At 41.1% G+C, this 15,669-nt stretch overlaps 1 protein-coding gene across 11 annotated transcripts in view; it reads left to right on the top strand.

Annotated features, from left to right (window-relative positions):
* tjp1a (tight junction protein 1a) overlaps window positions 1-15,669 on the top strand; it is a 104,359-nt gene that overhangs the window by 9,933 nt on the left and 78,757 nt on the right. For all 11 annotated transcript variants that reach the window (XM_074666668.1, XM_074666666.1, XM_074666659.1 and 8 more), the window contains exon 2: window positions 10,027-10,240. In XM_074666668.1, coding sequence (XP_074522769.1) covers window positions 10,027-10,240 — 214 coding nt within the window. The remainder of the gene's footprint in view (window positions 1-10,026; window positions 10,241-15,669) is intronic.

Genomic DNA, 15,669 nt, shown 5'->3' with positions numbered 1-15,669 from the left:
AAATCCAATTGGTAATGCATCCCCATCATTGTTCATTGTTGGTATGCAGTCAGAGACAGTTTGACCTGAAATCATTCATATCAAACACAGTCCCAGATCATGGAGGCTACAACTCAGTCGGTAAAACAGTTGTACTGATGATTACCACATGAAAAAAAAAGTTATGGCAAGGCTTTAATCAGGCCTCAAACACTTCAAACTTTGGGTGGCAAATGGGGCTCAAAATCATCAACCTAGATAACAGGTGTGCTCCTACAGTGATACCTAGAGAATTGTTGAAGCTAGTTCTCATTGATAAATGGTTAAATGTCAAAATCTGAAGGTTATCAAAAAGAAATCAAAGTCATAGTATCAGTATTACTATAATAACAGAAAACCATTTTCTGAGGCATCATATTTCATAACTAAACATCAAAGATTATGTTAAGCACTTTGTTTAATGACTTTCCCTCAAAGCCACATGCTCCCAAAAGAGCTGTCAGAATGGTACATCAGGGTGTTTCTAGCTTTGATTTCTCATTTGTCCTCCATGTGTAAGGACTGAACTAACATGTGGGGCAGAAAACATATGCTGCAGAAGTTTCTTTGTGAGCAAATTAATCGCTGAATGTTATGCATGTGTCAATAAGTAGACTGTAATTACACCATATGAGGCCAATAGAGCAGCATATTGACTGAAGTACCTGTTGATTTCTGGCAGGAAAGTGCTGCACAATCAAGTATTGACAGCTGGCTGTAAATGCTCCCGCTTTATTCAAGCCTGTTTATTCTCTTCAAAACATTCACAAGTTTGGCGTTGTTATCAAAAGTAAGTGGCTACTATGTTATCACCACCTGAGTCCTCCACAGGTCTCACTGCAGCTCTTACGGTCGTGGGTTTATGTAATTCTGAGTCTGTTAACAGCTACTTGAAGAGCCTGTTGGTGGCAGTGATGGTAACAGAGGCCTGTAGCAGACTCATCGTCAGTGGTCAGAGCTGGACGCGGAGCAGCAATGACTTTTAGAATCTGTGAGTCACACGTTCCCGGCCTCTGGTGACTCCTGACTGTCACGATGGCTCACAGGAGGCTGACAAGATGGAATCCATCACTGCTGTCTCACAAATAGAGAAGGACACAGCAGAGGGGATACGCTGTTGTCCAACAGAGATGACAATTCATTCTTTTGTTTTCTTCCGCTCTGCATGAAGGACGAGACACGAAGTTAGAGCCTGCTAACTCTGCCAAAAGTCTTCCCTGAGCATTGATTCATTTTCTGTTTAGCTTTGGGTTGAGATTTTAAAGAATATTGTCAGGTCTGCTACGACTTGGAGGTAAACCCCAGAATACAGTCTTAAGTAAACCTTGCTGTTATGAAATAAATTTGTCAGTGCTTGATAGGATTTTTCTGTCTTTGCATATGATAAAGTCTGTACCCTGGAAATGAGCTGTAAAAAAATGTAAAACATGCTTAAACATGTTGGTGGGATTGTGTGAGGTAAATGGTAGGACTGGCATCTAGAGCTGAAACGATTCCTCGAATGATTCGAGGTACTCGATTTCAAAAATTACTCAAGTAATTTTCTCCGCCTTGAGGAATCGTTTAATTTTAAAAAAGATCAAAGAGTGATATTTTAAATAGAGCTGAGGCCATATTAAGAGAGTTTTCAGACCCCTCAAAATACCTCTTATACAAAATAGCAACTAGCAACAAATCTAGCTTGTTTTCTGGAGTTTGGAGACTAATGGGTCATTCTACGAAACGGGTGCCATTTGGGTCCGCAACATTTGATGTGGTGTACAAGGCACAAAAAATGTGTCAAAATGTGTTTACAAATTTTGGAGCTACCAAAGCAAGTGCTCTTATTGACATGCTGTATCAGAAAATTCTTTTTCTTAAAGAGAAAAAATTTCATTTGAAAAATAACTGCTCTTTAACTAAACAAAAATGTATTTTATCCGATTACTCGATTAATCGATGGGATTTTTAGTAGAATACTCGAATACTAAAATATTTGATAGCTGCAGCCCTACTGGCATCATTTCCTTCAATTTCCCTCTGCGTCCCTCTTTAAATGTTCTCTATACTTCACTTTACATCTGTTTGAAGTTTGTTTTTCAGATACAGAAGCAGCCTTGCTTGTGTAAAGCAGCCGTTGACCCCCCCCTCTCCACAGGGGTCAGACAGCGCCGGACACGAGCGTCGTCCCGCCGTGTTCGATACACGTCTATATGCCTAATCTGGTCTGTCCATCTGTCAGGCCTGTCTGGCCTAATCAGAGTCTTGATCTGGTCCCAGATTTTTGCATCACATCCTTGTCTGCCCAGGTGGCTCCAAAGAGCTTACAGACACAAACTGGTGTGAGCTTTGATGTATCTGCTTGTTTTCTTGTCTTTCTCCTCAGTGATGTTTTCAAGGAGGTTGTTTGCCGGCCAACATATTAGTCATTATGTTCCGTCTGCTCTTAGGGGGTGTCATTGAGGTTATTTGGATCAAGTAGGATGTGTCATGCACTTCTTGTCAGCACTTGTCCCCTGAAGAAGCAGGAGGGTTGCGCCGCCAGCAGAATGATGCATGTTCATCAGCTGCCATCACTTCCAGCTGAACAGTCAGGCATTACAAAGCACTCAGGACGTGCTCCAAGCCACATGCCGACAATGTCCCTCTGTCCTTTGTCCCTTTGCATTATGGTCTTCCTCCTTTTGTCTTTTGGCCCCATCAGACTCTTCCTCAAAGCCACGTGCTCCTTCATGCTCTGTTCACCTGTCTCCTTCAGTTTCTGCTGCTCAAACCTCTTCAGTTTCAGCCTGCGTGATGGTGGCCTGCTAAGTGGGGAATGAGTTTTTATGGAAAGTAAAACAAATGACTAACATGGCAGGGTAGAAAGTTACTTTGAAAAGGTCTGAGCGTAAAAATGGAAAGCAGAAGAGTCAGCTGAGCTATTTTGGATGCACCACTGCTGCCTGATGAAGTGGAAGATATGAACAAAGGCGAATCTGAGATCAAAAGGAATCCCATCAGAGCTCTGTTTAACATTTTGGTCAGAGCACAGTCCACTGTTTTCAGACATTATATGAAACCATTTGAAGAGAAAAACACAAAGTAAGCCTTTTCCCTTGTTTGTGCCACCTTAGCAGAAGTAGATGGCAGGTAACCATGTTTGGATCATATTTCTGGTGCGTGGGTGTGTGTGTGTTTGTGTGTGTGTAGCTGCTTGGGAAAAAGATGGTCAGGATGAGAATGAAACACCTGCTATTGTCCCTGAAGTCCTCACTCAGCAGAGCCAATTGTTCTGCAGAGAGCTCTCTATCCCAAGATCTGTCACAACAGAGAGCCTTTGAGGTAGCAAAGCGGTCTTCTTGCTTTTATGAAGTATTTTTGCCCGTTCAGATTTAAAGGGGTTTTAATGATAGACGAGGCTGTCAATAAAAACTGCCAGTAAAAAGCTTTTTAACCACAAACACTGAGGACTAAAGTCTAAGTCTTATTTGCAATGCTTTGAGCCTGTCATGCTGTTTCTCCTGCATGGTTTAGGGTACAGTGACACAGCTAAAAAATTGGAGTGTCATTCTGTTGCAGTACTATAACATAGGGATGGGTATCGATGACTCGTTCCTATTAAGAATCAATTAGAAATGGATGGATCCCCATTCATAGACTCTTTATTATGGTCTTAGTGTCTGTGACTTCACTTGTTTTTTCTGATTCTAAGTCATGAAGCCTAGCTTTATTCGACTTTGGAAGAGGTAAAGAGGCGGTCCTTTAGCAGACAGGGTTCCCACCTGTTAGTCAAGTCCACCCTGCTGTAACATGGGCAAAATTTGCAAGTTCATTAACTTCCAAAATAACATGTGACAAAAAATTCACCCCATGTGCAGTGTGTGCCATTAGAGAATGAGCTGTTTAGATTTAAGGCCTTTGCACACCAACGGCGACGCGAATAAACAGCACAAAATTGCAAAAATTTTGAGGCATCATATTCAATCTCCACAGCTATTCTCCTCCATACGATCTCTTTGTAATCCTTGTCTTTGTAGTTTTTTATGTCTTTTGTGGTAAAGAACCGGGTGCTGGGACATAAACACAATCAATGTTAAATGTTTTGGTTTGTGACTTGTCAATAACAAGGGTTTTGATTGGTTGGATGTGTACCCGTCGCAAGCGAAACTTTGGAAATATTTTTGCTCAGTTAAGGAACGTTGGTGTCCTGCTGGTGTGAAAGCTTGCACTGAAAAACACTAGGTTCGAAAAGAAGATAATGTGAGAAATATTTGCGAGAAAAGTACGTGTCTGGTGTGCAAAGGGCTTAGAGCTGTTTTTTTTTTTCTTTGAACCAGGTTGTAAACATTTTTTACTTTTCCTGTTAAGGTCTTCTTTTGGTTGGTGCGTTTGTGGTTTCCAGTTTTTCTGCAGCCAGCCCTAAGGGGACTTTTGATAAACTGCAGTTTTTATCACTTTAGCATACAAAAAGTTAACTAATGTTAAGATTCCCCTGTGACTGTATCTTTATTCACAGCTTTTTAACATCTTTAATCCAATTTTCTGCTGCTGTCAGGGACACACAGTTACCACTGTAATACAGTATTTGTGATAAAGCAAGATGGCTCACATTACTCAGATTGTTTGCAGGGTCTGTCTGCTCCTCTAATGCCAGAATAACTTTTTTTTACACATACATTTATATTGAGGTGTGACAGCCCTGGCTTGAACAGGTTTGTATGGAGGCCTGTTGTAAAGAGCTGGATGCAGCCCTACTACTTTAATGAGAAAATCTATTTAGTGGATTTTCTAAAGGTTTGGTCATACTGCATGATCTCCATATTTTAGCTGTATGAATCTGAACAGTGTTTGGAAATTACACGAAGATGGCAGTGTGATCACTTTGTCCATTTCAGGAGTGTTTTTACTGCTTCACATGTTGACAACCTTTTAACAGCGTCTTTTAAATCACTGATCTCACTATTTTCTAAGTCAAATAAATCACCTTAAATGGTCATGTGACGATTTTTGCTCATGTAAGACTGTAATTGGATGAATACCATCCTCCAGTCATTACTGAAGATAATTGCAACTGAAGGATGCACATTTTGCTGATTCATTAATCAGTCACTCACACGATAATTCTTCACTAGTCAGGATAAAACATTTCAACATATCAAGGGTCCAGAGATAAAGAAATCAGTTAAACTTTGCCAGTGACCTCTTAAATCCAGGGCAGGAGGGAGATTCTCTATTTTGGGCTGAAGTCTCATGTAATATTTATAAACTTTATCTCTTACTGCAGTCAGTTCCTAAACCGTCTTGTAGTTCCTTTATTTTTAGCTTGTGAGATGCCGGTGATGTCTGTTTTTAGCACTGAAGGGGTCACTTTGGGTTCACACTCCAGCCTGTTTGTGAGTCTTTCCATATTTTCTCCAGGGGCAGTGGAGAAGTGAAACTAACTTCTGTCTGCATACACAGCCAGTGTGTGTAATCCACTGGCTTGCATGGCTCAGTATATCTTTCCACAGTCCTGCAGCATCACTGATGATAAATTATTTATCAGTCAGCCGCATGTGAGCAGTCATACTTTGATCGTCCTCGTTTCCTGATGTTTACACTGCTTGCTGCACTGACTGGGCTGTAGATCCACAAAACCACAAGGTTCTTACTCTTTATTTCCATACATGGCTTACATTATGCCATAGGTAGCTGTTTTACGAAGGTACGCAGATGCTAAATATAGATACTTCTAGTTTTTCTAATTTTACTTCTTACTAATTTTGATCTTAACTGTAGAACTGTAATTTCTTCTTTCGACGGTGTAAGTGACTCTCCAATGGTGTCGTCTATCAGTATAAGACTCTCAATGCAAACTGCATGGTAAAGTAGCATGCCAAAACACTTCTTGGAAAAGTGTTGTTAAATCATCAGAGCACCGTAAGCTGCTGCTGGATGTGTGAATGGAATCTCCTTGTAAAAGCAACGCTGAGATTATACCGACAGTGACCGGGCCTCGACTTACTTTGTGTCCTGGATGATTACAGACAGAGAAACAAGGTGCATAGTGCTCCCGTCAGAGCAGGAAAGGACAGTAGGAGAGTAATTGAATTGCACTTATGTCTTGTCAGATACTATCAAATGCTGAATGCTCTTTTGTTTACAGTAAAAAGTAAGATGGTAGGTTATCAAGATGTCCCCATTTCAGCAGGTCCATTTTTGGGCCAGCAAAAATAGTCCCAGCTAATCGGGAAACTGCACTAAGAAAATGTTTTATCAGTGGCACTTTTTTTTTAGTTAACACAGTTTGATTTCCATTCCTCAATTTTCAAGACTTTATGAAATGTGATTACACAAAGCAGAGTTTTTAACTCACTTTAGTAGGAATAGTCTCTCTCTCGTACAGATGTCTCTTTTTGACGTACATGGTAAAATGAGATTGTTTATTTCTTTATACTAAATGTTGGTGGCTGTTTTCGGGTCAGATTTTCAGTGAAAAAGCTGAGTTAATATTCAACAAACATTCTGAAGTCTCAATGTTCAGACATCAGCCAGTCAATAAGGAGTTAGTTTGCAAGCAGGGGAAGTTTCTTAAGATAATGTTCTCGATAGCTAAAACTTTGTAGTAATTGCTGATAGCAGAGCAGGATTAACATTAAGGTGTACATTTTCTGTTAAGGCATTGTTTTAGACAGAGAGAAAGCTTTGCTTGGTTAAAAGGGCTACATGGCTTTGAACAGAATTTAATGTTAATGAATATGTGTGACTGCTTCACTGCTCAAAATAGTTAAACTGTGTGCGTATTTATGTTTTTCGACATTTATTTTAACTTTGAAGGGCATAGTTTGACACCCGGGCTGAGACGGGTAACACTAAACTTTTTGATCTTACAAAATAAATTATGTTCATAAATTAGAGTTTGTTTGTTTTGTTTTGCTGTTTTTTTCTGCTGTTCAATAATTCAATTAATCTACAATACATTACATTAGTCTTTCATCAACCTTAAAGTGATACTCCGGGATGGAACAAGTTGGGTCCTATCACAAGGTTTAGGGCAGAAATTACCCCTGCAGCAGTGTTTTTGTGCAGCAGAAGCCCAGGGCGCTCGCACCAAAGACCCCCTCCCTGCTCCTCTGCCGGTTTCCTCTGCACTCAGACAGGGCCATTTTTTACTTGACCAAAAACACAAATAAACGGACTCCCACTGAAAAAATCTGATATTGGTCTGCATTCACACTTTATTCAGAGAATTTTCAGCGCGTTTCGTTCACACAAAAACGGCGCTAAATAAGGCTCTAGTTCTCATCGTGTCTCTTCGTCCTGGCAGACTACCTGTGTTTGTTTATATCTGGCACGCAGCGTGCGCGGACTGATACACTAAGCGGCGAGCGCCTCGTAGCCAGCTGTGGCTCTGCAGCGGAGGTAGCGCCGTTTTACGACACGATGAGAACTAGAGCCTTATTTAGCGGTGTTTTTGTGTGAAAACAATGCGCTGAAAATTCTCATAATAAAGCGTGAATGCAGACCAATATCAGATTTTTTCGGTGGGAGTCCGTTTATTTGTGATTTTGGTCAAGTAAAATATGGCCCCGTCTGAGTGCAGAGGAAACCGGCAGATGAGCAGGGAAGGGGTGTTTGGTGCGAGCGCTCTGGGCTTCTGCTGCACCAAAACACTGCTGTAGCGGTAATTTCTGCCCTAAACCTTGTGATAGGACCCAACTTGTTCCATCCCGGAGTATCACTTTAATGGTGCCAAGCTGTCTTCACTGATGGACATATTTTTACTAGTTGACACTCATTATATTATTCTATCTATGTTTTTTTTTAAAGGTTTGGGACTACATACTTACTTGTTTTGCTGCTGTGACTGTGAATTGCCCTTTGGGGATTAACAAAGTAATAAAGTATGTTTTATTTTGTTGTATTCTATTAAAAAAATGAGGAGCATCAGCATAAATTGAGGAATACCACAAACAAACATACATGGTAACATTTTTTCAGTGATAATGTTAGGACGTGACTTGTCCTGTGCTTACATCATGTTGGCAGTGTTCACTTTCACATGTCCCAGCATTTCTTGTGTTTGGCGTGTATCTGTGCCCTTAAAATGGGCAGATTCTGTGACAAATCTTAACTGCAACCTACATCCCTCGAGCTCTTCAGTGCAGAAGTGCATTGTACTGTTTTTCATAGTGGAGCTGTTCTTTTTTTTCAGCCCCTTGTTCTGGAAACTCTTAGCCTTCTTTGCGCCTCTGCCATAAACATTCACCATATCACCAGTTTCAAGAGTTACATGGTAACTATAGGCTGTTTGCAATGTTTGACTGCAAGCGTGGTCTGTTAAAACCTGATGCACCGTTAAACAGAGTCTATACAAGGACTAGATCATTCAGAGTGATATGCTCCAAGCACTGAGCTGCTGTTTGGTCGGTTTCTGTGACTCAGTCAATAATCCAAAACAGCAGATCTGTAACTTTGATATCACAGGATTTTCAGCTGTGTTTGTGAAAATGCCCAAACTATTATCTCTCACTATCAAAACTTTTAAATCTGTTCCAGCCTCCCCCGTGCTCACAGAGACTGACAGGCTGTCGGTGGTTGTTTTCTTCTCTTCATAAGACTGTCCGCCCTTGTCAACTCTGACACAGTTTGATTCTTCTCAGGCTGATGACTGTCATGATGACAGAAAAGGAGTCTTTGAGCCTCGAGGTGTGGATGGATTAAACAGCATGGGCTCTGTATTTTAGGCTGAAACACATAGTTGAAAAACTTCAACTTCTGTAAATTTTAATGAAAACATTTTGTAACATTGGTAACACAGGTTTACTCAAAACAAATGCTGTCTTTATTCCTTAAATGTAAGAAATATAATGTTTATCGTCCATCTGTTTTAGGATTATGTCTCCTATTTTATGTTAAATGGTTGCAGGTGATTTGATTATAAACATTCACAAGAAACAGTTGTCCTCATGGTTAAACTCTGAAATGACTTTGTTGTACTTAGTTTTAGAAACTTTTGAAGACAAAAGTCAACAGGACAATAAGTGATAATTTCCGTATTCACCTTAAGTTAAGTTTAAACTTAAGTTAATTCCCTTGCAGCCATGAAACAAAAACAGCTCCATTGTGGCTTAATATTAGAAGACAAGTGGAGGCTCCATACCTAGTCTCCATCTGCAGGCTACCCGCTGACATTCAGCCCAATTATTCACACTTGCTTGAACGCCACCACAGCCAACAGGAGAGGCTGTCCTTTAAAAAGTAAAGACATCAAGAGGAAAGTTATGTCACTTTAATCCTCCAGGTGTCTTTATGTTTTCCCTCGGATATGCAGCAGAGCCTGCTAGCGGTGTGTGCAGTGTGGATTGCTCTTTAAAGAAAACAGACATTGTGATTTGTGTGGTATTTAACAGTCCTTCTGGTTACATCAACTTGTTGAGCCCCTGAGCTATTCACCAACATGAGAAACATTTAAAAGTTTAAAAACTTAGTCCAGAAGTTTTACACAAAGTGGAAAGTTGGGGTTGTGCTGTCATTTGAAGCTGCAAAAAGATCAGTGCAGGCAGCTAGAATAAAAACATGAAGCTTAGATTTCTGACACATGCATGTAGCACGTACTGTGTTCTACCACTTCGGACAAATGAAAATAACTCAACCCGAAAAAATGTTCTGACAAATTGATTTTGAATAAATACCTGTTAAAACATTCAGCATAGAGACACAAACTTTAGTGTTAATTTAAGCCCTTGAAAATCCGCTGGCTGGTTTGTCTGAAATTTTTCCAGATGGATTTGTTTTGTTTTGTTTTGTTTTGTTTTTTCTTTTGCTTCTAGAGATGACAGGAAGTGAGACTTTGTAAGAGCTGTAATCCTCAGAGCTGATCACTGTCAGTCTTCTGTACATGATGAATGAATGTGTTAAAGAGCTAGATAACCAAAGTTTGTGGTCTTAAATGTTTACTTCATGGTGAATCATGAGGTAGACAAGATATGAGCTCCATCACCTGAGCTGAAGCAGCTTTCTCTGTGTGCATGATTTCTAATAACTTTCTTTTTTTTTTGACTGCAGGGTAACCCCACAAGAGGGAGAAACATCCCCCCCAGGTGCTCCCGGCTATTCAGATGGGCCTATAGGTGCTACAGGTGGTGCTGGTGCTATGGCAATGCCTTCCACCTCCACCCTCTCGCTGCCCATGAGCCAGGGTAAACCTTCTCTGCGTCGCATCAAAGGCCGCATTCACCGCAGCAAGAGCCTGGACAGCATTGACCTGCTCGACTCCAATGTAAGGCTTTTAACTCTTAATAATAAAACAAAAGTTATCATTTCTTTGACCTGATAATTTCCATAGTTATTGATTTCATACCTATGGGTTATGCACACAAAAATATATAATTCACATGTTTTGAAACATTCACAATCAAGAGATTTACGAAAGCAGGGGCACTGAAATGAGAAGGTTCCAATATTATAATCTGTTATTATAGTATTTCAAATGTATCAATAAATTACCATTTCTGTGATTTGAAGTGTGAATTTTAGAGAAGCCCAGCCACAGTTTTTTCCCCCCTCTAACGTGTTTCATTTGGATTTAACACGGCTCTCATGTGCACTGAAACACACACAAACAGCCTCACACAGGATGACCTTTGGTTATGTAATATTTCCTTGATTTTTCAGATGAGCACAGTTTAACACATTCCATATGTCTCGCTGTGTGCCCGGTTTATTCTCATGAAAAGTATTAATCTGATAAATGATTGGGTAAGCTGCTTGGACCTAAAAAGCCGCACTAACTCTGGGATTGTCCATTCAGCTGAGGACTGCGTTTGGCCCACCCTCTCCTCCCCTCAACTCATGCGTACTTGTGTGTGCTTGTGTGAGTACCTGTGTGTGTTTGTGAGTGATGTGGCTTTTGGGAAGGCAACCAACGGTTTTATGATGTAAAAGCATGCCAACCTGCTACTAATGCATGCCTGGTAAGGCTATTTTTTTGTGGCATGAGACCGCAGCAGACACACAGATACAGATAAATCTCTCTCTGCACAGCATTACTGAACCGCTTTCTCTCTCTGACTTCTTTCTGTGTGTCTTCACCCTCTGTAGATGTCTTCTTAAGTAAATCTCCAGTGTATTTCCTTCCTCTCCACTTCGACAGGTTTCTTCCTGCATGTGTGTTTCGGTGTCTTTGTGATCATTGAGTGCTCAGTGTTTCAGCTGTTTTTAATTTGGAGCTGCCTGGTGTGTCTTTGTGAGGAGTCATTACTCTTCCTCTCCTTAGCAGCTGGCTGGCTGTCAGAGCAGGAGTGGGACTCATTATGACTGCGTTTAAGAAACACAGTGTTTTCAGCTCACACAAAGGATGCATTATTGATGTGACAGAGGGTTGGAGGTGGACGGAGGAAGTCGCAGGGTGGGGGGTGACAGTCAGACTCCGAGATGACACAGCACAACACAGCCGACCTGAATGTTGCCCCTCACACACACTCACTCACACACACACTTTCACGCCTGTATGACTGAGCTGTCAGTTTGATTGACTGCTGGCATGAAGTTTCCTGTCAGTTTCTAATTGTGAGACAGGAGCGAAAACATCTCATAGATCTTTGGAAACAACCTTGAGTGCTCTGCTTCATAAAGCTTGGCAGCGATCCGCCTGGCCAGAATCAGCCCTTTTTTTTTTTTTTTTTTTGTTATTCCTTAGCAGACGTGAGCGAAGTAAAAGCAGACGTGTGATGTTCTGTAGCTGTAGGGGCAGATGGCGAATGAAAGTTTGATGTAACTCTGTCACTGTTTCAACCATGGGAACTTGTAACAGTCATAGAGCACTTTGATAAGAGTGGGAGAGGCTGTGTTAGACTGTAGCAGCCCGTTTTCTTGAGTTTCAAGGGAGAGATTTGTAATTTCAATGAGAGATATCAGGATAAGTATTGTATACATGGTTTTTAAATTCAATTCTATCACCTTGCTGCATTAAATGCTTGATTCTTGTTTAAAATCCCTCTGCACAATTTCTGTTTATGATTTCAAATCATCTTGTTGGCAATGCTGCTGAAATTTAATTGTTGGCATTCAGGGACAATATGGAGGACATTTTTAAAATCCCATAGGCCGAATCTTCGGATTGGTGGCGGCTGGACAGTTACCAGCTGAGAAGAGAAAATGTGACAGGGTCAAATGGCACAAAATGAGCTTAAGTGGAAGAGACTATACAAAATTGAATAAAAACAGACACAAAGCAACCCCAAACTTCAGCACAGGATGGGCTTTGGCACTGTCAAAGGATAGGATGAGGGAGAAGAAAATGTCAACAGAAAAGTTACTTCAAACAGGTGCTCCTGTTGTTTTCTTCATCTTATAAGAATGCTAAGAGGAAAAAATAGCTCATGTTTCGACTCAACTTTGAATGAAAATAGTAAATGGAACTTTAATTTGATCTGTATGTAGGATGAAAGTAATACTAAGGCTGTACAAGCTCTACCATCCATCAAAACTGAGGAACCATTTGTTTCGCTGTATAAATTAATCATTTTTAAATCAAAACATATCTTCAATGTATACTTAGCATCATTCTTTTAGAGGGAGACATAAGCATGTAGGTCTTGTCCATCTTGAAAGAATTATTTTCCCATAATAGACAATTTTTGTTTAAGCATTCTGCCTACAAAACTTCAGCAATGATAAGCGCAACTACTACCACCACCAAAGCTGCAGATATAGGGATGCAAGTAATCACAAGATATGCAAAAAATATGACCAGTACTAACAGGGAAACTGTTCCAACCTTTACTTTCAGTACAGCAGGAGCTGCAGGAACCTTCTGCAGGTCTGAAACAGCAGCTCTAGGAGACCGTTTTGGACAGTAGGGGGTTAAAAGTTCCCTGACATAAAGCCTTGTAAGTCATGACCAGCACGAAAAGGTTTAAGAGGCGAATTGTGACTTGTTTGGTTAATTTCTGAAGTCTGACTGAAGGATGTCTGGAAGTAGTAGGAACTCACAAGCTTAATGCTTGTTCCTGGATTGAAAATGGCATTTTATTGAGCTTCAGGCCCAACAACAACGTTTTGTCTGAAAACGCTAAAACGCAGCGAAAACGCAGCGAAAACGCAGTGAAAAAAATCTGCATTTACACGGAAACACTGAGGGACTAAAAACACTGTACTAAGCATGCCAGGCCTGCAGGTGGTGCTTTAACTGTCTTGTCCGCAAGCAGCTTCGGGGAGATCTCCAGTAGAGTAGATCAGAGTGGATCATATGGTGTATTGGGGAATATTAAATGCAAAAGTGAAGTAACAGATGCACATTTTGTATGAGGACAGACAGCAGATACTGCAGATTGAGCAGCACAAGCACTGTAGTTTGTAACAGTCGTAACAACTGTAGTGTTGTCCTGTTGTATGAGCTTGCGCTAGGCGGAGTGTGACGTCAGCTTTTCCACTGAAAACGCTGGCTTGGTGTTTGCACGGAAACGGTGTCAGCAGCGTTTCAGAAAAATTCCACTCTAGAGAGCGTTTTCAAAAGTTTGTGTTTTGGGTCGGCTGAAACGCCATTCCCGTGTAAACATGAGGCTGAAACGCAACAAAACTTTTGCGTTTCACTTAAGAATCGTTGTCGTGTAAACGGCCCCTTGGTCTTCAAGTAGTGGGCCGGGATTACCCCATCAATACGAGTCTCTCCAACAGTTTCCTTGTGTACTGCTGATTGAACTTCTGTTTACATAAAAACTCCCAGAGGCAAAGATGATTTTAGTGGATATATAATCCAGGAATGATGATATTGAGTTCTCAGAAATTAACCTGAGAGATCCCAATAAGTGTCTGCCAGCTCATATTAACCCAGAGTAACTGACAAGCCACCATGTTCACATTAATCCCAGAAACACTCACCGCTCTGTTCAATAGAGCCCACACTAAACTTTACAGCCTGCACTTAGTGGTGTTTCTTGTTGTATTAAAGCATTTCCTGTTAGGTGTGAATGTTGCACACTGCTGTGAGCGTTATCTGAGAAGACATTTTGACGTGTCTCAGTGGGATGTGGGAATAATAAAATGAATGAAGCCTGAACTCCATTTAGCTGTCTCACTTTTGGGACCTCTGTATTGTGCATGCTGGTTTACTGTCAAACTGGGATGATCCACTTGGACACCTAAATAAAACCTTTGTTAATGTCGTTAATAATACCTGCACAACTGAGTAAGTTTATCAAAATGTTTCAATCATTTTCAGTCATCATGGAAAGTGATGTCATCACTGTGTTTGTCACCTTCTCTGGAACAAGCATTTCACTTTCCCCAGTCTGATGTGAAGGCTGCAGAAAGTATTTTAAGCATATCCTGTGAAAAGCAAGAGGCAGAGAAAAAGGCGCGGTGGTAGTGATGTTTCACAGTTTTGTCTTTAAAGACCATCCATCAGCATGGATAGTCTTCAAACACAGCCTCGAGAGACCCTGCAAACTTCTTCTGAAGCAAACCCCACTTCTTAAAATCTTTTCATCCTCCTGATCTCTCCAGAAAAGCTACAGAAAATGCACTCGCAGACTTAAAGCGGCTTGTGTTTTATCTCAGACTACATTCAGCCGAGCTCAGAGTTTGCACTCTCGAGCATCGATTACTTACTGTGCCCCCACTTTTCCATCAAGAATATCGAAGGAGTGGTCTAAAAAAGGCTTGAGGATCCATTTCAACTCACTGAACTCTCATTCACTCTGTGAAACACTATCGGATGCTCAGAGCATGTTACACAAATGCATTAGTTTCCAATCTCCTTGCCTGCTGTGGACCATCACGAGCTGTCCATGAGTTTACATCTGAAGCATGAATAATAGATGTAAGAAATGATCTACTTCATAATGCAGTGCTTTCTGTCCTTTACGCTCAGCTATTTTTATGTGATAAAACACCAGACTGTGGAGAGGAGAAAGTGAGTCTCTGGTTAAACTGGGCAAACTCACCTGGGATTTATAAACTTTATTTATTCAATACAGGCTGATGGCTGCTCCAATTGTCTTCTGATGCAAAGCAGCTGCCGCTGTGAAATTTACTGTGAGGAGAAGAATTGATCCCTCGAAACAATGCCTCTGAATGGATGGGTGGATGGATTCTTTTGCGTGGGTTTTGTGTATGTTGCTGTAGTGTGGCCTTAGTACTTAATTTGAAAGTACACTCTATTTTATGATATCTTTGTGTCAGTGCTTTGTGTCTGATCACTGAAATCTAGTTTAATTCCCAAAAGACGTTAGTGGCTTTCGCTCTCATTTCCTTTTCGTCAGGTGTGTATTTTGTTTATCCGACACCTTTTTTTTTTTTGTTAAAGCTTCATGTAAACCTCAGGTAACTGACACAGAATTCACTGAAACACAGAAATTTAAAAAAAAAAAACTCTTTGGGCTCTAATTTCGTGGCGCAGCACAGGGGGCGCAAGCCTGGTGCACCCTGCGCAGTGCTAATTTTGTGCGGCGCACCGTCGTGCGCTGCCAATTTGACAACTTGGTAGACCATCTGTGCAGAGATGGGTGTGACGGCGTGTCAGGGGGAGTTGACGGCGCACCAGGGGGAGGTGTCGGCAGATTCATGTTGGCGCAGTGACAATTTTGTGCCAAAAGCAGCGTAGAAAGTGCGCTGAAAGCTCGCCAGCCCCAGCCTGGTCTATTCTCGGCGCAAAGCGGACCGCACCCCACGCAGCTGTAATTTGGTGACAGGCGCACGTGTGCACAT

The sequence above is a fragment of the Halichoeres trimaculatus genome, unplaced genomic scaffold (assembly GCF_033239565.1).
Source record: "Halichoeres trimaculatus isolate MK-OKI-2021-1 unplaced genomic scaffold, fHalTri1.1 fHalTri1_scaffold_3, whole genome shotgun sequence".
Lineage (NCBI taxonomy): Eukaryota > Metazoa > Chordata > Actinopteri > Labriformes > Labridae > Halichoeres > Halichoeres trimaculatus.
This window is presented reverse-complemented; position numbering and strand designations above follow the sequence as displayed.